This window comes from Rana temporaria, chromosome 13, assembly GCF_905171775.1.
Source record: "Rana temporaria chromosome 13, aRanTem1.1, whole genome shotgun sequence".
In the NCBI taxonomy this organism is placed as follows: Eukaryota; Metazoa; Chordata; class Amphibia; order Anura; family Ranidae; genus Rana; species Rana temporaria.
This window is the reverse complement of record NC_053501.1, coordinates 10,710,737-10,735,343: the sequence shown is the minus strand read 5'-3', so window position 1 is coordinate 10,735,343 and position 24,607 is coordinate 10,710,737. Positions and strand designations below refer to the sequence as shown.

The 24,607-nt window shown below is 46.1% G+C and overlaps 1 protein-coding gene across 1 annotated transcript in view; it reads left to right on the top strand.

Moving 5' to 3' along the window:
* Positions 1-24,607, top strand: part of ITPK1 (inositol-tetrakisphosphate 1-kinase) — a 124,757-nt gene that overhangs the window by 58,963 nt on the left and 41,187 nt on the right. Inside the window, exon 4 of the mRNA XM_040333649.1 lies at positions 20,315-20,440. Coding sequence (XP_040189583.1) covers positions 20,315-20,440 — 126 coding nt within the window. The remainder of the gene's footprint in view (positions 1-20,314; positions 20,441-24,607) is intronic.

Here is a 24,607-nt window from a genome sequence, read left to right as displayed (position 1 = left end):
CGTCTGGTGCCCCCACCAGCGTGCCCTCCCTTACGTCTGGTGCCCCCACCAGCGTGCCCTCCCTTACGTCTGGTGCCCCCATTAGATTAACTTTCTAGATCAGTTGTGGTCCATCATAGTGTGCCTATAGACTGGTAGAGCTCATCAAATTTAACTGTGTACCTATATCTGATGGATATGTCCCTTTTAGTCAGGCAAGAAAAATGTGGGAGCTGGAAAAGCAGAGAGCTGCCTGGGGTGAGAGCTGGGCGGGGAGAAGCTTGCTGCAGGGGGCACAATGACATCATTGGTTTCCAAGACACCGGGAGTCCTAGCAATCAATGACTGCTGAGCAGCATGGGTTCAGCATTGCAGACTGGCAGACTAATGCTCTGGACAGAATCATCACTTGCTCCAGGTCCGCATCGCAGTCAACCATTTCGTGACCACTGTTCTATGGCATAGCAAAGTGTCACTTTTTGATGTAAGTTTCACTTGACCTTCTCGCTGGTAAAAATTTCTCCTCTTGTCTTTTGAAGCCTGAAATAATGTTGCAATGCTATCATTACTGTTGGCTAGAGTTCCGGCAGAACACGTAGGTTAGCCAGAGTCCAGACCTTTCATGAGGCATGTGGACCTTTCCTAGGAGAACAATAGGCTTAAAATATTGAAGTCTTGCCCATCACAGAAGAACAGAAATATTACACGGGGACACGGGCAGACGCAAGGACTGGCTGCACAAGAGAAAAATGTAGACAACATTTATATGTAACTGTTTAAGAAAGGTTGGCTGTGTTTTTTACCGAAGTGGACATGTCGGCTGTGGCTTGGCACCACCCCTGGAGTTCATTGACTTGCTGCTGTCCAAACGCGAACAGTCTTCAGCTGGAGTTCAAGCTTCCTGGATCAGAGACAGATGCCATGCTTGCGCAGGGGTCCAAAATGTCATGGGAAAAGCTACATGGAGCCTGGGTGGGTAACCTGGAATAGGGTCCTTCTTTCTACTGCATGGGCTTGGTGTCTATTCTGTTGGTGCTGATAAATGTATAAGTCTTGCCAGTAGTGATACCAGTGAAGGTACAGCTGGAGGGACTGGGATAGTGAATAATTAGGTGACCTGAGGGACAGGGGAAAAATGGGGAATCTGTAGAACCCCATGCTATGTTAACTACATGGCCAACCAAGACTAACTCTGATCTGATGGGTCTAGGGAAGGGGTGGCCCCGGGGAGCCCTCTGATGTGGCCCGCGACCTCCATAAAGACTTGGTGTGACCAGTTTGATGTGGAGGAACTCGAGTGTCCTGAACTCAACCCTATTGAACACTTTTGCCATGAATTGGAACACAAATTGGGAGCCAGGTCTAATCATCCAAAATGGGTACCTGACCTCAAAAATTGTTACAAATTCCAACATTCATGTCATGGACCTTGGAATGCAGAAGTGTTCCTCCTTGAAAGCTGTTACACAGTGGGGGGTCTTCTTCCCTGTCTTAAAGCTCCAGAAGGCTCCATTGTTCTGTGTCTGGCTATTGTGTACATTGATTGCCCCCTGGGGCTTCTGTCTCATTACACATAACAGTCCCTCCATTCAAGCTATCGGACCAATCCCTGCTGACTCATTTTCAAGTCCTCATTTGCATGGCTAAGGAGGACCTGAAGGAGGACTACGTGTACTTTACAATTGACCAATAGGAAAGCGATTGTTGGGGGCGGGATGTTCCAAATTATGTTTAAAAGTGTGTTGTGTACTTCCAATAAAGGTCTTCTTGTTTGAACTTACATACAGCCTGCCTGGTGTTTGATCTAATGGATTACGAACGGCACATAGCTGTAGTTCGGATCCCGGAGCCTTGGATGACCGAACCATCAGACGTTTCGATCTGCAAGCTGACTCACTAGTAGCAGAGGAGTGTCGGGAGAGTGGAAGCGAGCGAGCAAGGGTCTCGTTACAATTCACTTTTCAAAATCTTGTGGAAAATCATCCCAAAAGATGGAGGCTGTTATAGCTGCAAAGGTGGACAACTCCATGGTTTTGGAATGGGATGTCATATAGGTGTGATGGTCAGGTGTCCAATATTTGACCATATAGTGTATTAAGCATAGATGATTGGGGGATCCCTAATTTTTTTGTTTTTTGTCCATCAATGTTGTTTCTCAAACCCTTTTACCAACCCATCAGCCTGTGGAAGAAGTGAGTTCAGTTGGCTTTGGCCTAGCTGGCAATAGCTGAGCGAGAGCTGCATGGTGTACATTCTAATGTCCAATTATGGCACAACCCAAGGATCGGCACGCTACATTTAGCTCCCACCTCCCTTAAAAAGTTACCACATCTTACATTTTCCCCCAGATTCTATAACCGTCTCACACCTTCTCACGTCTTGAAGAAAACCCTGGCGGCTGATGATGGATAGAAAGCCATTAAAGACCTGCTCGGAGCAGGTTCTTCCCTCGTCCTGTTTACTGTTCAGTGTCTGCTGGCCTTAATTTTGTTTGTCATGTAGCTCCCTGCGATTAAGTTGATGGCTTGCAGGGTCTCCTTTTTTTTAATATAATCCATGACAGCTGTGAGAGACAAACCCAGGACAAACAAAGACAAAGGGAACTTTGTCAAGCTGCACCTTCTATTTCTTCTAGGAACAATGTGTCAGTCCACCCTAAACCACCATTTCAGTTTTGCGTGGGTGAAGGAGAGCTGAACTGCCCTATGCCTTTTTTAATATTTTGCATCAGTGGTGAGATATTGGGTGGGGTGAACCTTTAAGCTGGTCATAGAGGAGAAGATGGGGTGGTGAGAAATCTACTCACTTTAGTGAAAGCCGAATCCCAAATGGGCTTTAACCACTTCAATACCGGGCACTTTCACCTCCTTTTATGCCCTGGCCAATTTTCAGCTTTAAGCCCTCTCACACTTTGCATGACAATTGCGCCGTCATGCTACACTGTACGCGTGTGAAATTTTTATTTTTATTATTTTTCATAAATAGACCTTTCTTTTGGTGGTATTTGATCACCACTGGGTTCTTTATTGTTTGTGCTATAAATGGGGAAAAAAGACCAAATAAAATGCAAAAGAAAATGTTTTTCTTTTGTTATAAAATGTTGCAAATAATCTTTCTTCATAAATTTAGCTCAAAATGTATTCTGCTCCCTTTTTTTGGGTGAAAATAGCCCAAATCAGAGAGAGAGATATTTTGTATATATGTGAATATATATATATATATATATATATATATATATATATATATATATATATATATATATATATATATATATATATATATATATATATATATATATATATATATATATATATATATATATATAGAGACAAGTGCACCCTGTTTGGGGTCAGGAATGCACCACAGGGTAGCGGAGTCTAAGACCCAGCTTTGTGTTCACCAGAGCCTCTAGTGGTGAGGATGGCCTTCGCGGCAGCTGGGGTCCCCTTAGGTCACGCTCCGCAGTGAGAGAGGGAAAGCAGCAAACTGGACAGGCGGTAGTGATGGGTAAGCCGAGGTCAGGGCAACAGGCAGACAAGGGTAACCGAGGGACAGGCAAAAGGTCAGGATCACAGGCAAACAGGAGAAGTCGGGGACGAGCCAAAAACAGTACACAGGAAGATAATCATAGCACACTGCAGACAGGAACTAAAGCTAACAACACGGTTGAACAGTCAAGCAGACTAGCAGTGCAGTGGTTAATATAGGCTTCCTGGGATGGCCTGGGGTGGAGCAATACAGGGAGGAAGGTGATAAAAGACAGTCAGAAGGACGGTCAGGCCTCTAATGAACACATGGAGATCAGGTAAGCTGCCAGACTTTATTGCATATCCATGACATATATATACACACACACTCACAATGTGTAGATATATATTAGGGCTGTGGAAATTAAAGATTAATTCCTCAATTAATCGTTAATTTTTTTGTGATCAATCAAAATTCTTTTGATCGGAACTAGTGGTGCAACGGATCGTACATGATCCGTGATCCGAACGGGTCACCATATGCGGATCGGCACACCACGTGATCTGCTGCTGCCTTGGCTATAGAAAAGGCAGAGGCTTTGGCCTATCTCCCAGAGCGGCGGCCATCTTAGTCCACGTGGCTGCGGCCTAGGTGAGCCTAGAGTGGTGCACTGACGTCATCACCCGGCCTCAACTGCTCATGTTCAGCCAGCTTCTCTGGTAAGACTAAGCAAGCACTAATCTTCCTATACAGTGGGGGGAGATGTCTGTGGATATTACAGTGGGGGGGGAGATGTCTGTGGATATTACAGTGGGGGGAGATGTCTGTGGATATTACAGTGGGGAGATGTCTTTGGATATTACAGTGGGGGAGATGTCTGTGGATATTACAGTGGGGAAGATGTCTGTGGATATTACAGTAGGGGAAGATGTCTGTGGATATTACAGTGGGGGGGAGATGTCTGTGGATATTACAGTGGGGGGGGAGATGTCTGTGGATATTACAGTGGGGGGAGATGTCTGTGTGAATTACAGTGGGGGAGATGTCTGTGGATATTACAGTGGGGGAGATGTCTGTGTGAATTACAGTGGGGGAGATGTCTTTGGATATTACAGTGGGGGAGATGTCTTTGGATATTACAGTGGGGGAGATGTCTTTGGATATTACAGTGGGGGTGATGTCTGTGGATATTACAGTGGGGGTGATGTCTGTGGATATTACAGTGGGGGAGATGTCTGTGGATATTACAGTGGGGGTGATGTCTGTGGATATTACAGTGGGGGAGATGTCTTTGGATATTACAGTGGGGGAGATGTCTGTGGATATTACAGTGGGGGAGATGTCTGTGGATATTACAGTGGGGGAGATGTCTTTGGATATTACAGTGGGGGAGATGTCTGTGGATATTACAGTGGGGGAGATGTCTGTGGATATTACAGTGGGGGAGATGTCTTTGGATATTACAGTGGGGGAGATGTCTTTGGATATTACAGTGGGGGAGATGTCTGTGGATATTACAGTGGGGGAGATGTCTGTGGATATTACAGTGGGGGAGATGTCTTTGGATATTACAGTGGGGGAGATGTCTGTGGATATTACAGTGGGGGAGATGTCTGTGGATATTACAGTGGGGGAGATGTCTTTGGATATTACAGTGGGGGAGATGTCTGTGGATATTATAGTGGGGGGAGATGTCTGTGGATATTACAGTGGGGGAGATGTCTGTGGATATTACAGTGGGGGAGATGTCTGTGGATATTACAGTGGGGGAGATGTCTTTGGATATTACAGTGGGGGGAGATGTCTGTGGATATTACAGTGGGGGAGATGTCTGTGGATATTACAGTGGGGAGATGTGTATGGATATTACAGTGGGGGGAGTTGTCTGTGGATATTAGTGGGGGAAGATGTCTGTGGATATTACAGTGGGGGGAGATGTCTGTGGATATTACAGTGGGGGGAGATGTCTGTGGATATTACAGTGGGGGAAGATATCTGTGGACATAACAGTGGGGAAGATGTCTGTGGATATTACAGTGGGGGGAGATGTCTGTGGATATTACAGTGGGGGAGATATCTGTGGACATTACAGTGGGGGGAGATATCTGTGGACATTACAGTGGGGGGAGATGTCTGTGGATATTACAGTGGGGGGAGATATCTGTGGACATTACAGTGGGGGGAGATGTCTGTGGATATTACAGTGGGGGGAGATGTCTGTGGATATTACAGTGGGGACTATATATGGCGATTCACACACACAATATGTGAGTGCATTTCTTAAAGCTGGGTTAGTGCATTTTATTTGTGTGTTCACTAAGATACTACACCATTAGAGATTTTGTTTGCCCTTTTCCTGAGAACTTTATGGAGAGTTACTCCTTTGGGGGAAGATAAGCCTATAAAGGAGGATTTGAGTGGAGGACAATTATCTTGGATACTGGATTCATTCCTTACATGCTTCGTTGGCCCATTTGTGGGTCTTGAATTAAGGCGAGCGTGCATTTCACCAGGTGGCGGAGCACTACTTGATGATGTAGAGGAGCACAGAGTATTGGATTAATGGAATAAAGCCTACTGTTTTTCCTAAGAAGACGCACTATTAGAGCACTTTGGGGACTGTTGGGACTTTTTCTATTATCTCGATTTGAATTATCTAAAGTATTAGTTATTTTTTTATTATCTGCAGAGATTTGTTGGCACTTTGTTACATTACTATGTAATAGTCACTATTATTGATTCAAGATAGATGATAGTTCTATTACCATTCTTTTATTTTATTATTTTCAGCAGCACAATCTTATATTGTTTATGTCATTTTCCCCCACCTTCTGTGGGAACACATTCAGTGATGGCAGAAGCTAAAGGTCTAAATTTTGGAGCTAGGTGGCCGCGCACAACACTTCCATTATTTGTATTACTTGCTGTGCAGGAAGTCACCTTGCCAGAGCTATTGAGTTTGTCGGCCGTACGACTTTGTACGGCCGCAGTGTGGATGCCGCCGCCGCAACACTGGGATGCCGATGTGCGTGCCTGGCGGCCGCGATGTCTGCCGGGCACCCGCGATCGGCGGTTACACAGACAAGGACGTGGATCTGTGTGTGTAAACACACAGATCCACGTCCTGTCAGGGAGAGAGGAGACCGATGCTGTGTCCCTTGTACATAGGGACACAGATCGGTCACCTCCCCCAGTCAGTCCCCTTCCCCCACAGTTAGAAACACTATGCAGGGTACACATTTAACCCCTTCCTCACCCCCTGGTGTTAACCCCTTCCCTGCCAGTCACATTTATACAGTAATTAGTGCGTATTTATAGTATAAATGTGAATGGTGCCAAAAGTGTCCGATGTGTCCACCATAATGTCGCAGTCCCAATAAAAATCGCAGATCGCCGCCATTACTAGTAAAAAAAATAATAATAATTCTGTCCCCTATTTTGTAGGTGCTATAACTTTTGCGCAAACCAGTCGCTTATTGGGTTTTTTTTTTTTTTTTTTTTACCAAAAATATGTAGAAGAATACGTATCGGCCTAGACTGAGAAAAAAAAAAGATTTTTTTTAAAAAAATTGGGCTATTTATTATAGCAACAAGTAAAAAATATTGTTGTTTTTTTTTCAAAATTGTCGCTCTTTTTTTTTGTTTGTTTATAGCGCAAAAAATAAAAACCGCAGAGGTGATCAAATACCACCAAAAGAAAGCTCTACTTGTAGGGAAAAAGGGACGTAAATTTTGTTTGGGAGCCACGTCGCACGACTGCGCAATTGTCAGTTAAAGCGACGCAGTGCCGGAAGCTGAAATTTCACCTGGGCAGGAGGGGGGTATATGTGCCCAGTAAGCAAGTGGTTAACAGATAAAACATTTGTACATTAACCTGGAGAGGACTTTGCACATGCCTGGTCGCCTATGACCCGTGCAAGCAATGGATGTGGTTCTTCAACTGCAATGGACTTTCCCAGTAAATGGCCGTGCACTAGGCCCAACTATGCTTTCCAGTAGGTGTGCCTGGATCACAAGAGCAGCTGAACAGAACTTCAAATGTGTTGACATTATCCTGTTGACGGTTTGCTTCGAGTCCAGCTGGAGATAACTTTGCATAACTGTCAGTGACTCCCTTTGACCTGTGCAAGCAGTGGATGGGGATTTTTGCCTGGAATGGACTTTCCCAGTAGATAGTTGTGGGATAGACCATCGATCGGTGAACATAGCCAGGGCTGTTTTATCTGCTGTTCTATAAATCCCCAGGCTCACCCAGGGAGGTGCTGGCGATGGCGTGTTTGGCATTACAGCTAAAGAACAAAGTTCAATCTGCCGTGTACCTTCGTTCAACCCAGAATTAGTCACCAATTCAACCGCCAGGAGACCTTAACCCTTACCTGGGCCTCCAGGACCCTCTGCTTCACTTTAGTCGACTCGGAACTATGGTGGCCACTTAGCTATACTGTGTAGTCAGTCTGAGCAGATTGCTGAGCTCACCATACATGTTAAAATCCTAAACTTTTTGTCCAACTTTAGTCTTCTCAAAACCATGTAACGTGAGGACCTAACGAGGTACAAGTGTAGCACTACCCCCGACGGAGCTGCTGGTTTGTTTTGGGAGGCATGGGATTGTCGAGACCCTATTGGATCGCCAGCCTCTCTTGGCTTTCCTCAGATGGACTCCCCACCGAACGGCTACCTCTCACTGGGAACATGCTTGGGATCTTCTCAGGATTGGGAACCCAGTCGATTACTGGGGCCCAGGCACAGCTTTAAATGTTCCGGACCAACGTGGTCCAGGAACACGGCGCGGCACGCACACCCCAGCCTGGAAAGCCATTTCGCCGGGGCGCTGTGACACAGTCACCCTAAATGTGGGTGCCGCACTCGACCAGACCAACCCCCCCCCCCCCAAAAAAAAGCTGGGTTTCTGATCCTTCTCCACGCTCCTAGAGGGTTTTTAAATGGTTGTAGGTCCCCTTTATTCCCAGCCATGTCCAGGTTTTGGCCTCTTTCTTAAACACACTCGGATTACGTCCAGGTTTTTGCCTCCCCATTAAACCCACTCGGATTCTGTACAGGTTTTGGCCTCTCCATTAAACCCACTTGGATTACTTCCAGGTTTTGGTTTCTCCATTAACCACACTTGGATTTAATCCAGGTTTTTGCCTCCCCATTAAATCCACTCGGATTTCATCCAGGTTTTGGTCTCCCCAATAAACTCACTTGGGTTCTGTATTTGGTCTCCCCATTAAACCCCCTCGGACTCTGTCCAGGTTTTGGCCTCCCCATTAAACCCGCTTGGATTCCATCCAGGTTTTGGTCTCCCCATTATATGTGCTTGGGTTCCATTCAGGTTTTGCCCCCCCCCCCCCCCCCATTAAATTGTGTCCAGAATTTGGCCTCTCAATTAAATCCACTTTGATCCCATCCATGTTTTGGCCTCTCCATTAAACTTTCTTGGACTCTGTCCAGGTTTTGGTTTCTCCATTAACCCCACTTGGATTTAATCCAGGTTTTTGCCTCTCCATTAAATCCACTCGGATTCCGTCCAGGTTTTGGTCCCCCCATTAAACTCGTTTGGGTTCTGTATTTGGTCTCCCCATTAAACCCCCTCGGACTCTGTCCAGGTTTTGGCCTCCCCATTAAACCTGCTTGGGTTCCATTTAGGTTTCCCCCCCCCCCCCCACCCCCATTAAATTCTGTCCAGGTTTTGGCCTCTCAATTAAATCCGCTTGGATTCCATTCAGGTTTTGGCCTCCCCATTATATGTGCTTGGGTTCCATCCAGGTTTTGGTCTCCCCATTATATGTGCTTGGGTTCCATTCAGGTTTTGCCTCCCCATTAAATTATGTCCAGGATTTGGCCTCTCCATTAAATCCGCTTGGATCCCACCCAGGTTTTGGCCTCTCCATTAAAACCTACTTGGATTACGTCCATGTTTTTGTTTCCCCCATTAAACCCCCTTGGACTCTGTCCAGGTTTTTGCCTCCCCATTAAATCCACTCGGATTTCGTCCAGGTTTTGGTCTCCCCATGAAACTCACTTGGGTTCTGTATTTGGTCTCCCCATTAAACCCACTCGGATTCCGTCCAGGTTTTTGCCTCCCCATTAAACCCGCTTTGATTCCATTCAGGTTTTGGTCTCCCCATTATATGTGCTTGGGTTCCATTCAGGTATTGCCCCCCCCCCATCCCCAATAAAATTCTGTCCAGAATTTGGCCTCTCCATTAAATCCGCTTGGATCCCATCCAGGTTTTGGCCTCTCCATTAAAACCTACTTGGATTACGTCCATGTTTTGGCCTCTCCATTAAACCCCCTTGGACTCTGTCCATGTTTTGGCCTCTCCATTAAACCCACTCGGATTCTATACAGGTTTTTGGTTCCTGCATTAAACCCACTCGGACCTTGCCCTTAAACACGCTTAGATTCTATCTTCACAACTCACGGATCTCTAAAATATTTGAGCAGCTCAGCCACATAAAAGATGAAGTGAGTAAACCCCGGGAGGCAGCCAGGACTGTTATTACACAAAGACGCCGAGCCGGGTGCACAGCCCCGGGGAAGCCAAGAAATGTGGCGTTGATGCAACCTCCCTCCGCGCTGTAAGCCTCCACCAACTTCTTGCCGGAGACTTTTATCCTCTGTAAATTCTGCATCAAACAAGAAGGGATTAAATCCGCTGTCATAACTCACTTTACTGCACCGCTGTGCCAGCGTACTGTGTGTCCCAGAGAGCATCCAAGAGCCTAAATTTCAACCAAAGCCAAACTATTTTTATTTATTTTTTTAATTCTCGAAAAAGAAGGGTGAAAACCTTTAATGTTTATATTGCCATCTACACTATATTACCAAAAGTATTGAGACGTCTGCCTTTACACGCACATGACCTTTAATGGCATCCCAGTCTTAGTCCGTAGGGTTCAATATTGAGTTGGCCCCGCCCTTTGCAGCTATAACAGCTTCACCTCTTCTGGGAAGGCTGTCCACAAGGTTTAGGAGTGTGTCTATGGGAATGTTTGACCATTCTTCCAGAAGCACATTTGTGAGGGCCGGCACTGATGAAATCTCTCACTGCCTGACCCGCATTGCCGCATGTTCCACCCTCACTTGGCAAGTGATAGTCCCCACCTGGCACACTTGGGGTTCCCACTGATTCTGCATTACGGTGAGTTGAACGATTTCTTTTTTTATTACAATGTAATAATAGAAATTATGCGTTTCAATCATCCTGATACCATATCAACCATGGTCAGAGGCGGCTCTAGGCTTTGTGAGCCCTTAGGCAAAACTTGACATGGGGCCCCACTCACACCCATGATGGGAAAAATAAAAAAAAAATAATTCAAAGACAAGAGCCTCTTCCCCACAACCCTGGCCAGTGATTGTGGGGGGTCTGCGGGCAGGGGGCTTATCGGAATCTTTAACAAGGTGGCCCCCAGATCCTGCTCTTTAATACCTACTGGTGGGGCCACCTGGTAATGTCACCTGCTGAACCCGCCCCCCCGTGATGTCATTGAGGGCATGCTGGGTCATTAACGTCACAGGGGGTGGTGTCACCGATATTCACTGGTTGTTAGGTACGCTGGCGGCCCCGCTCCTGAGTCAGGGCTCTTAACGCTGCCTGAGCACAGCAACTTTAAGGTCCCCTGTCCCTCAAAACTGGGGTAATGCATTGGGTAAGTTAGGCGGCCGCGAGGTCCCTGTGAGTGTGAGGCCTTAGGCGACCGCCTAATTTGCCTAATTAAAGAGCCGTCTCTGACCATGGTGTTGTGGTGATTGAAGCGCCGACACCAGCCATTTCCCCAACAAATCGCCCTCGAAAAACCGCACCCCTCCCGTGCCTTAGCATAAGGCATTTCCTCCTTCATATGCCGTCCCTGATAAATGAATGCAGATGAGAAGGTCTTGTAACATTTGGCGGTTGTGTTCTAGGAAATGCCTCTTCCTTTTTGCTAATGTGAAAAAAGAATAAATGAGTAAATTCGGGTAACTGTATGCGTTTAATTCCTATAGCCTTTCTCCAGAATCGCATGAATCTTCGATGGAGAAAGTGGGATGGGGATTTTACCTGGGTGCAAAAGGAGTATATCAACACTCATTAAAAATCTACATCTTTATTATATAATGAAAACATGATTAAGATCACAAATGGCAATGACGAAACGCGTCCGCACAAAGCCATTTTTTGAACTATAAACACGCACTTGTTGCGGAAAATGAAAAATGGCGACTTGTGGCGTATTGTTTTGTGATTTTACTCCATGTTTTGGTTCCATAAACATAACGGAGAAGATGGGTTGGGTAAAAACCGATCGCAATTCTTTGAAAAAATGTACAACTTTATTATATCAGACGATACAGTTTGGCCTCTATAATTTTCTGCAACAAGCGCGTGTTTATAGTTCCAAATCGGCTTGGTGGATCAACGCATTTCCCAATCGTTTTCCTTCCTCAGGATCGTGTGGATCCTGAGGAAGGAAAACGCCCATACATCAGGCAATAATTCCGTTCTACAAAGGTAACAAATAATTCTACAATGAATGTATCATATTACAAAAATACATTTCTCTTTCCTCCATGGACGGACACAGCTCCTTTAGTCTTGACAGGTGGGTTATGTTCCGTCTATTAGGAGAGGACTAGGCAGACGTGTTAGATATCCAAAAACGTGTAATTATACCAAATCTGGACAGCCCTGCCCAGGGGGTGGTCCCTCTGGTCATAACCCCTCTCCCTGCACTCAGCAGCTCCGTTTTTTTTCTGCCTAGTGTAAGAGAAGGACCTGGCTCCCTAGGGGGCCCATTGGTCCTGGAGAACTTTTTTATTTTTCAATTTTGGATCCTGAGATCTCGGATCAACTGCCGGCTGGGTGACAGGCTGGAATAATATAGATCCTTGTAGTCTCCACAGCAGGGCCGCCATCAGTGGGGTACAGGCAGTACACCTGTAAGGGGCCCGGAGGTCACCAAGGCCCCCGGATGGCAACCTTCCTTTTTGTATGTATTTTTTATAAATGTTTTTTATATATATATATATATATATATATATATATATATATTTTATTATTAAAGGGCCCAGAGGTTTCTTTTTTCTTTTTATTAAAGGGCCCCCGGATGGCTACCCCCTTCTTTTTATTTATATATATATATATATATATATATATATAATTTCTTTCGCCTTTTTTTTGTAAAGGGCCCCCCCCCCCCGCTTCTCTGTTCTCTGCTCCGGGGGGCCTGAAGCTGTGTAAGGGGCCCCAAAATTCCTGATGGCGGCCCTGCTCCCCAGTCCCGCCATCTAGTGTGAGCAGGCCTTTTGCTACGCGCCGGGACGGTTGATGTCTCCAGACAATAATCTTTGCATATTTTATTTGTTGTTCTCTTTGTAGAACTAGATGATTGCTGGAAGTGTGGGTGTGGATCCTGAAGAAGTGAGACAAACGTGAAACACGTCCATTCACCAAGCTAGTTTTTGAAATTCTAAAAATGCACTTGTTGCAAAAAATTGGAAATGGCAGCTCTATTATTTGTGGGCTTAATCCATGCTTTAATTCTATAAACATGATGGAGATGGTGGGTTGAGGACAGATCGCTATTCACTGCCACCTTCCCGTGCGGGGGTTAGTATCAGGGGCGATCAAAGGGTATAAGTGTGTCCCTGTGGGAGGAGGTGGTTTGACTGGGGAAAGACCAAGATCTGTGTTTCAGCTTGGCAGAAACACGAGGGGCCAGATTTACGTAGATCAGCGGATCTATAGATCCGCTCGATCTACGTGATTTAAGATCCGCTCCCGCAAGTTTGAGAGGCAAGTGGCTAATTCACAAACCACTTACCTCCAAACTTGCGGCGGCGGATCCTAAATCCCCCGGCGGAATTAAAATTCCGCGGCTAGGGGGAGTGTACTATTTAAATCAGGCGCGTTCCCGCGCCGATTTAAATGCGCATGCGCCGTCCGGGGAATTTCCCGGCGTGCATTGCTCCCACTGACATCACTAGGACGTCAGTGGTTTCGACGTGAGCGTGACTTGCGACGCGCGTGTTTGTGAATCGGCGTACGCAAACGACGTTAGAAAATTCAAATTCGACACGGGAACGCCGGCTATACTTAACATTGGCTGCGCCTGATAAAAGAAGGGGTAAGTATACGACGGGAAAGCCGCTACGGAAACGTCGTAAGAAGACTGCGTCGGGTCCGCGTACGTTCGTGAATTTGCGTATCTCGCTGATTTACATATTATTCAAGGTAAATCAGCGGGAACGCCCCCGGCGCCATTTTTAAATCGAAAATAAGATCCGACAGTGTAACACAGTGTAACACTGTCAGATCTAAGCCCTATCTATGCGTAACTGATTCTATGAATCAGGCGCATAGATAGGACCAGTGTAAGTCAGAGATACGATGGTGTATCTGTAGATACACCGTCGTATCTCTTTGTGAATCTGGCCCAAGATCTCCATCTTTCCCCTGTCACAAGAATGGTGATCTGCCTTGTTTACATGGGCAGACCGCCGTTCTGCCTCTCCTGAGAACAATCAGCGGGTCCGCCTGACGTGCTGATTGACTCCCGCTGTGTTTCGTCAATGGCATGCACCCCAGACCGACCCAGTGAACAAAATCACGAACGGGTACGTGGTTTTGCACAGGAGGGTCGCAGTCCATCTGTGTGGGGCGGTCCTTAAACGGTTAAAGTTCATGTGCGTGTAAAGGCAGGTGTCCCAATACTTTTGGTAACATACTGTATATCTTTTTTTATCTTTTTTGTATTTTCTTTGAAAAGGCTGGAGGAGGAAGTTTTTTTTTATTTCGTCGACTGTCCACCAAAACATCTGTTTCCGTGTTAAAGTTATGTAAGTCAGTAAAAAAAAAAAAGGAAATGTTGGCACTTAAAGGGGAACTCCGGGCTAAATAAATTCTTCTTGAATCTCGGTGAGCTTTGTGTATTTCTTCCAGATCTGTGCAGTGATCCAGTGTGAGACTTGCTGTGATGAAGACCGCTCACTGCCGCTCCATCTCCTTGTGCAGGGTGACTGGTCTTTTCCTCCACCCCCTCCTGTAGTTTTCTACTTGTAATGGGTGGAGTCTTCTGGGCCCCTCCCTCTGCTCTCTCTTCTTGTGCAGGGTGACTGGTCTTGTCACCGCCCCCTCCTGCAGTTTTCTACTTTTAGTGGGTGGAGTCTTCTGGGCTCCTCCCACAGCTCTGCTCTCTCTCCTTGTGCAGGGTGACTGGTCTTGTCTCTGCCCCCTCCTGTGAATTTTTGTAGTAGGTGGAGCCTGCTGGGCACCTCCCACAGCTCTGCTCTGTCCAGCACAGCGATGATGTCACTGCTACTTTTACAAGGTAATATCTAGGTTTCTAAAGGCATGTGGTGCTCACAAAGTGGATTTATATCTTTTTGTGTATTTTTTTTTTTTTTGCCTGGAGTTCAGCTTTTAAATGTGGTTTTAATAAAATAAAAATAATAATAATAATAAAAAAAAAATTAATAAATTGTCCTCCAATGCATCCCCAGGTTTTCGGAGGAAGTCGGTTGATTTGGTCTGTGCAGGCGCAGTCACAGGACGAATGTGATCTGTCACTGAGCATGGCATTATTGAGTAATGCTATACAGTACAGTGATAGGGGGAAGTACGCAATACATGGGGACACTTCCTGAAATTCTAGAACCCCTTTCACCATCCACCGCCAAGACTCGGCTGTGACATCGGCTGTATCCATAAACCAGAACAATGTAACCATTGCATAACGGACACTTTATCATTATCTCTACAACGTTACTATTGTGGCAACTGAGATCTGATAACTGTCTGAATTTAGAGTTTATAAGAAAAAAATATACTGTTTTTTTTTTTTTTTTTTCAAAAACTGAATTTTTATTTAATTTATTCAGTTTTTGAAAAAAAAAAAGAATAAATTAAATAAAAATTTAGTTTTTGAAAAAAAATAATAATTTTTATTTAATTTATTCTTTTTTTTTTTTAACCACGTTCCCGCCCTTCATGACCAGGCCATTTTTTTTTTTTGTGCTGAAAACAAAAAAAATAGCGATAATTCTGAAAGAAAAAATGTGTGTGTGTGTGTGTGTGTATATGTGTGTATAAATATATATATATATATATATATATATATATATATATATATATATATACGCCTATGTTACGGCGGCGTAACGTATGTTGTCCGGCGTAAGCCCGCCTAATTCAAATGTGGATGATGTGGGCGTGTTTTATTCAAATTTAGTGTGACCCAGCGTATTTGACGTTTTTTTTCGAACGGCGCATGCGCCGTTCGTGAAAGAATCCCAGTGCGCATGCTCGAAATTACGCCGCAAATCGTCATTGCTTTAGACGTGAACGTAACTTACGTACAGCCCTATTCGCGAACGACTTACGCAAACAACATAAAATGTTCTAAATTTGACGCGGGAACGACGTCCATACTTAACATAGGATACCCCTCATATAGCAGGGGTAACTCTACACCGGAAAAAAAGCCTAACATAAACGATGTAAAAAAATTCTTTGGGCGGGCGTACGTTTCTGAATCGGCGTATCTACCTAATTTACATATTCCTCGCGTAAATATACGGAAGCGCCACCTAGCGGCCAGCGTAAATATGCAGCCTAAGATACGACCGTGTAAGACATTTGCGCCGGTCGGATCTTAGGGAAATCTATGCGTAACTGATTCTCTGAATCAGGCGCATAGATACGACGCCGCAACTCCAGAGTTACGACGGCGTATCCGGAGATACGCCGTCGTAACTGCTCTCTGAATCCGGGCCTCTCTCTATATCTACAGGTAAGCCTTATTATAGGCTTACCTGTAGGTAAAAGTTAAAAAAAAGGGTATACAACCACTTTAAAGGAACAGGTTTTATTTTTTATTTTCAACCAGGCTTCTCGTGACTCTCAGGCCCGGGGATTTCTTGCGACTCTCAGGCCCGGGGATTTCTTGCGACTCTCAGACCCGGGATGCGCACTTTTTTTTCAATTAGAATCCAATTTTAAAAAATGTGTGAATCCCAAGTAAAAGTTGGTTGAAAACCTTTATAAATGGATCTATAATTGGAGGACCTCCAGCTCCCCCTCCCCCACCCGGGTGACAGTTCCGCACACAGCTGTGACATTATCATATAATGTTTATGATTTGGGTATAGTTCCCCTTTAAACGGCAGATCCTGGATTAGCGACAATTTATCCAGATCTCCGGCATCCTGCTAACCTGCTTTTCCTCATCTGACACCGAACAGAAAACAGCCAGCGGAAGGCGAGCGCGCTCATACCCCCCCAACCCCCTCCGCGCGCGATCGCGGTTGCATAATACAGAGCCAGGAGCTGGTTCTGTGACTCACCGCTGACCCGCGTCTTATCCCCTTCACAGGAAGGACTTGGTGTGCACACAGTGACCAAATTCCACATCCCCAAAAAATATTTATATAGGGTGTCCGAGATTAACCCTTCCACCGCTGGACACGGGTCAGGAGAAACCTCTTGCAAGGGGGGGGGGGGGACTACAAGTCCCAGCTGGGGAACTCCAAGCCTAACTTTTCCCAGAGATAGGACATCTGTAAGAGCTTGGCTCTGCAGAATATATATATATATATATATATATACACAACAGTATATTGTCAAAAGTATTGGGACACCTGCCTTTACATGAACTTCAATGGCGTCTTCGTCCGTTGGGTTCAATAATGAGTTGGCCCTCCCTTTGCAGTGGCCAAAAAATACACTTTCATGAATTAACCCCTTCCATACAGGGCATTTTCACCCCCTTCCTGCCCAGACCAAGTTTTCAGCGCTGTTGCACTTTGAATGACAATTGCGCGGTCATGCAACACTGTACCCAAACTAAATCTTTGTCCCCCCCCCACAAATAGAGCTTTCGTTTGGTATTAGATCATCTCTGCGGTTTTTATTTTTTGCGCTATAAACAAAAGAACAGCGACAATTTTTTAAAACAACACAATATTTTTTACTTTTTTATTTAATAAATATCAAATTTTTTTTTTTTTTTTAAACTTTTTTCCCTCAGTTTAGGCCGATACGTACTCTTCTACATATTTTTGGTAAAAAAAATCGCAATAATCGTATATTGATTGGTTTGCGCAAAAGTTATAGCGTCTACAAAATAGGTGATATATTTATGGCATTTTTATTTTATTATTTTTTTTACTAGTATTGGCGGCAATTTGCTTTTTTTTTTTTTTTTATTGTGACCGTGACATTGCGGCGAACACATCGGACACTTTTTTGACAAATTTTTGGGACCATTCACATTTACACAGCGATTAGTGCTATAAATATGCATTGATTACTGTGTAAATGTGACTGGCAAGGAAGGGGTTAACCACTAGGGGGGGTTAATATGTTCCCTAAGGCGTGTTCTAACTGTAGGGGGGAGGGGACTCACAAGGGGAGGAGAACCGATGTGTGTTCCTCTGTACTGGGAACACACATTGGTCTCCTCACCGCTGACAGGAGGTGGATCTGTGTGTTTACACCCCATCATTGCACACACAGAGCCACACTCCTGCCGTGATCACCGGCAATCGCGGCCGCCGGGCACCCGCGTCGGGTCACGAGCGGTGCCGCGCGCCCTAGATCGCCGGGAACACAGGACGTCATATGACGTCCTCCCGGGTCGAGGGAGGGTTCCTGCCGGGGTCATTTTACAATGCGCCGGTAGGGAAGGGGTTAAAAAAAATAGCATCAAAGGTCAGGGTCCCAGTCTCTGAAGGAAGGGGATCATGCTCTGCTTCAGTATGTCACAGGACATGTTGGCATTCCTGGTTTCCTCAATGATCTGTAGCTCCCCAGTGCCGGCAGCACTCATACAGCCCCAGTCCATGACACTCCCACCACCATGCTTCACTGTAGGTAAGACACACTTGTCTTTGTCCTCCTCACCTGGTTGCCGCCACCTTGGTGGCGACTGGTGCTCAAATTTTTTTGGGGGGTCCACACAAACTGAAAAAAAAAAAAAAATAGCAGCCACTGTGCCCGTCAAGCAGTGCCGATCCTGACCTCCCTGGGGCCCTAAGCAAAATTGCATGTCACATTAAAGTTGAGAAGGGGGCGCTGCCGACAGTGACATGTCGCATTAAAGATTTAAGTCACGGCGGCGGTGTCCTGCACGCTCTTTGATGTCTTCTTCCCTCCTTTCTACCAGGCGTCCAATCACAACGCCTGTCGTTTCAGCCAATCAGGTGACGGGTAACAGACCCGAGCACCTGATTGACTGAGAGGCGGTTCAGTGTTAGGAAAGCAAAATATTCATTTGCTTTCCTAACACAACGCTGAGTGAACAGCAAGCGCCCAGCATGGGTTGGGTTGGGTTGGTAAATTTGACATATTTACCCACCCTGCCCCGCTTGTCATCCTGAAAAAACACCTGTGTGCTTCCGGCAGCAGGAAGAGGGGGAGGAGAAGCACTGCAGAGCAAAGGGGCACACAAGGGGGATCCGAGTTGGGGGAAGGGGGCGGGGTTAAATTGTGGAGAGAGAGGTGATCGTTGCAACAGGGGAGGGGGCAGTTACTGGAAATCTGTGGCTCCTCCTGCGGCGGCTGGAAGTCGACTTCACCTCCCCCCCCCCCCCCGCTGGCTTTCAGCTGCTTCATGGGGAGCCACAAGGCCTCTTCCCTCTACTTGTCATCTTCCCCCCTGTTGAACTGATGGGACCTTGGTCCCCCTACAGGAGGAGGGCTGGTATTACCCCCCTTATTGGCAGCCCTGGTCACTAGTATGTTAATGAGGAAAGGGGGGAACCAGTGAAGGGGGGGGCAATCTAAGCACATTACATTTAGGGCCAGATCCACGAAGACTTACGACGGGCGTATCAGTAGATACGCCATCGTAAGTCCGAATCCGCGCCGTCGCAACTTTAAGCGTATGCTCAAACTGAGATACGCTTAAATGTTGCTAAGATACGACCGGCGTAAGTCTCCTACGCCGTCGTATCTTAACTGCATATTTACGCTGGGCACTAGGGGCGTGTACGCTGATTTACGCCTAGAATATGTAAATCAGCTAGATACGCCTATTCACGAACGTACGCCCGTCACAGTAAAGATACGCCGTTTACGTAAGGGGTTTTCAGGCGTAACGATAAACCACCAAAAACATGGCGCAGCCAATGTTGAGTATGGACGTCGGAACCGCGTCGAATTTTTCAAATTTTACGTCGTTTGCGTAACTCGTCCGTGAATTGGGCTGGCCATAATTTACGTTCACGTCGAAAGCATTGACGATTTGCCGACGTCATTTGAAGCATGCGCACTGGGATAGGTCCACGATCGAAACTTCATTTACGTGGGGTCACAGTTAATATACATAAAACACGCCCAAATCTTTTGTCATTTGAATTCCGCGCCCTTACACCGACACATTTACGTTACGCCGCCGTAACTTTAGACGCAAGTGCTTTGTGAATACAGCACTTGCCTCTCAAAGTAGCAGCGGCGTAGCGGAACTACGATACGCTACGCCTGCCTAAAAATACGCCACGCTACGTGGATCTGGCCCATTATCTTTTGAACGAAATTCCTTTTACTTTTTTTGTAGTGGCTAGAACAGGAAGCGGGTTAAAAACTCCCCAACAAGGACAACATAAAGAGAAAAAAAATGTAAATAAAGAAAACAAAGGCAGCCACCACAGCTGCAAAATGTTACATTTCTGTTTCTGGATTTTGATTCACTTTTTATTATATCTGAGAAAATAGAGAGTGCAGCATAGATAGGAGGAACGTATTTGAAATATACCTGTAATTTTTTTTGTATTTCAACCTACAGAACCGTCCCCATTGGTATGACAGGTGCTCTTTATTTTCCCCAATTCTGTTTCTTGATGGAAATCCACAATTTTTTTTTTTTTTTTTGCTTTCAGCTTAATCTGGCCAAACCGATCGAGGACCAAGGCCCGCTGGACGTCATCATCCACAAGCTAACAGACGTCATCCTGGAGGCCGACCAGAACGACAGCGAGGCAGTACAGCTGGTGCAGAGGTTCCAGGTGAGCGAACCCGCCGCAAAAAGCATCATTTGCAGGCTCCGTGTGCGTCCCCAAAACCGGACCACGTGACTCCGCCCACTGCGGACGCAGCTCATTGGCAGCGCTATAAAATCTTTCTGTCGATCGTTTTATGAGAGCGTTATTTGTACCCAAGCTAGTGTGTTGCAGGAGTTCGCTGAGACTTCCACAGAGGAGGAGCTTACACTCTAATGTCCCCACTGCAGACTTGGGCAGGCCCATAGGTGTGCACAGCCTGTAGCATTAGGGTGTGCACCTGAAAGCTCAAAAACATAGTACCGATCTCTCACTGTGTTCATTCAGAAAGGAAGGGTCCAGCGAATTACATTACCCCTTCCCCTACTCAGAGGCGGCTCCAGGCTTTATAAGGCCCTAGGCAAAACTTGACATGGGGCCCCACTCACGCCCATGATGGGGAAAAATAATTCAAGGACAAGAGCCTCTTCCCCACAACCCTGGCCGGTGGTTGTGGGGGTCTGCGGGCAGGGGGGCTTATCGGAATCTAAAAGCCCCTTTTAACAAGGTGTCCTCCAGATCCTGCTCTTTAACCCCTTCCCAACCGCCGCATGTAGATATACGTCGGCAGAATGGCACGTACAGGCACATTGGCGTACCTGTACGTCCCTGCCTAGACGTGGATGGGGGGTCCGATCGGGACCCCCCCCCGCGACTTGCGGCGGTCGGGTCCCCTCTGGGAGCGATCCGGGACGACGGCGCGGCTATTTGTTTATAGCCGCTCCGTCGCGATCGCTCCCCGGAGCTGAAGAACGGGGAGAGCCGTATGTAAACACGGCTTCCCCGTGCTTCACTATGGCGGCGCATCGATCGAGTGATCCCTTTTATAGGGAGACTCGATCGATGACGTCATTCCTACAGCCACACCCCCCTACAGTTGTAAACACACACTAAGTGAACCCTAACTCCTACAGCGCCCCCTGTGGTTAACTCCCAAACTGCAACTGTCATTTTCACAATAAAGAATGCAATTTAAATGCATTTTTTGCTGTGAAAATGACAATGGTCCCAAAAATGTGTCAAAATTGTCCGAAGTGTCCGCCATAATGTCGCAGTCACGAATAAAAATCGCTGATCGCCGCCATTAGTAGTAAAAAATTTTTTTTTATAAAAATGCAATAAAACTATCCCCTATTTTGTAAACGCTATAAATTTTGCGCAAACCAATCGATAAACGCCTATTGCGATTTTTTTTTACCAAAAATAGGTAGAAGAATACGTATCGGCCTAAACTGAGGAAAAAAAATTTTATATATGTTTTTGGGGGATATTTTTTAGGGCAAAAAGTAAAAAATATTGCTTTTTTTTCAAAATTGTCGCTCTATTTTTGTTTATAGCGCAAAAAATAAAAACCGCAGAGGTGATCAAATACCACCAAAAGAAAGCTCTATTTGTGGGGAAAAAAGGACGCCAATTTTGTTTGGGAGCCACGTCGCACGACCGCGCAATTGTCTGTTAAAGCGACGCAGTCCCGAACTGTAAAAACACCTTGGGTCTTTAGGCAGCATTATGGTCCGGTCCTTAAGTGGTTAATAACTAAGGGGCGAAAAGACGAAAGAGTAGTAACTCAGGGGCGGGATTCTTTCTATGTAACGTGGGTTAAAATTAATAGTGTTCATTTAAAAGTGATTTTTCTTGATAAATAGTTGAAAGGAAAAAAAAAACATACAAAAAAAAAGAGAAACAAATAAAAATAATATAAAAGAAAAAAGAGGTAAATAAAATGGATAAACCACACGTGACGTGAGACCACAGAGGAGACGTGAAGGGCGGAGTTACCGTGAACATGTCTCGCTGTCCCGCTCCCTGGTTTGAGACTGATGTGGAAGAGGAAAAAAAAAACTAAGGGGCGGGGGCCGCCCGGTGATGTCACCTGGTGAACCTGCCCCCTTGTGATGTCATTGACTGAGGGCATGCTGGGTCATTGACGTCACAAGGGGTGGGGTTTACCGATATTCACTGGTTGTTAGTTAAGCAGCGTTAGGGTCCCCTGTCCCTCAAAACTGGGGTAATGCATTGGGTAAGTTAGTAGGCCGCGAGGCCCCTGTGATTATGAGGCCTTAGGCGATCGCCTAATTTGCCTAATTAAAGAGCCGCCTCTGCCCCTACTCATCCTGAAATATCATCTATGAGAGATAAGGGAAGCCAGCAATGCCGTGGGAGGAGACACCGGGTAGCAGGGGGAATCGGCACTGCAGGGAGTGATTAGGGTGTGCCTGGGCACACCTGGCACACCCTGTGCGCACGCCTATGGGCAGGCCATAGATTATATCATTTTCTTTCCTTCAGCCATGGGTGGAATGTAAGGAAATTGCTCAATTCCCCCATCCACACAGTCAGAGTGGATGGGGAAATCCCTCCCGGGGGAGGAGCCTTCCCTGGCAGAAGAACTCAATGATCACTGCTGGCAGCTATATAGGCGCTGGCAGTAATCGCCGGTGAAAAATCCAACCGGCTGGTTGTCCTGCAGTTGATTAATGGATAGACTTCAGAACAACCAGCAAGCCCATAAATCGATGGAATCTTAGTCAGTAGAAATGTGCAATTAGTTTAGTTCAGAATGAATTTTTGAACAAATTTTGACAAATTAGTTAATTTGAAAATATCCGAATTTTCCAAAATTCGAAAATTCCAACTTCAGATTGCTGAGCAAGTAAACCCTCTTAAAAAAAAAAAAATCAGGGAAAAAAATAGTGCCCCATCATTGGTGTCATTGGGAGGAATAGTGTCCCATCATTGGTGTCAGTGGGAGGAATAGTGTCCCATCATTGGTATCAGTAGTAGGAATAGTGTCCCATCATTGGTGTCAGTGAGAGGAATAGTGTCCCATCATTGGTGTCAGTGGGAGGAATAGTGTCCCATTATTGGTCTCAGTGGGAGGAATAGTGTCCCATCATTGGTCTAAGTGGGAGGAATAGTGTCCCATCTTTGGTATCAGTGGGAGGAATAGTGTCCCATCATTGGTGTCAGTGGGAGGAATAGTGTCCCATCATTGGTGTCAGTGGGAGGAATGGTGTCCCATCATTGGCGTCAGTGGGAGGAATAGTGCCCCATCATTGGTGTCAGTGGGAGGAATAGTGTCCCATCATTGGTATCAGTGGGAGGAATAGTGTCCCATCATTGGTATCAGTGGGAGGAATAGTGTCCCATCATTGGTATCAGTGGGAGGAATAGTGTCCCATCATTGGTGTCAGTGGGAGGAATAGTGTCCCATCATTGGTGTCAGTGGGAGGAATAGTGTCCCATCATTGGTGTCAGTGGGAGGAATAGTGCCCCATCATTGGTGTCAGTGGGAGGAATAGTGCCCCATCATTGGCGTCAGTGAGAGGAATAGTGTCCCATCATTGGTGTCATTGGGACAAATAGTGCCCCATCATTAGCGTCAGTGAGAGGAATAGTGTCCCATCATTAGTGTCATTGGGAGGAATAGTGCCCCATCATTGGTGTCAGAGGAATAGTGTCCCATCATTGGTCTCAGTGGGAGGAATAGTGCCCCATCATTGGTGTCAGTGAGAGGAATAGTGTCCCATCATTGGTGTCAGTGGGGGGAATAGTGTCCCATCATTGGTGTCAGTGAGAGGAATAGTGTCCCATCATTGGTGTCAGTGGGAGGAATAGTGTCCCATCATTGGTGTCAGTGGGAGGAATAGTGTCCCATCATTGGTGTCAGTGGGAGGAATAGTTTCCCATCATTGGTGTCAGTGGGAGGAATAGTGTCCCATCATTGGCGTCGGTGGGGGGAATAGTGTCCCATCATTGGTGTCAGTGAGAGGAATAGTGTCCCATCATTGACGTCAGTGGGAGGAATAGTGTCCCATCATTGGCGTCGGTGGGAGGAATAGTGTCCCATCATTGGTCTCCGTGGGAGGAATAGCGCCCCATCATTGGGGTCATTGGGGAGAATAGTGCCCCATCATTGGTCTCCGTGGGAGGAATAGTGTCCCATCATTGGTGTCAGTGAGAGGAATAGTGTCCCATCATTGGTGTCAGTGGGAGGAATAGTGTCCCATCATTGGTGTCAGTGAGAGGAATAGTGCCCCATCATTGGTGTCAGTGGCTGAATAAAAGGGCCGCAGTTTGGAGAGCCCGTTGCTCCAGACCATTGATGATCTTCCCCTAGTCCTCGGTCCGCTC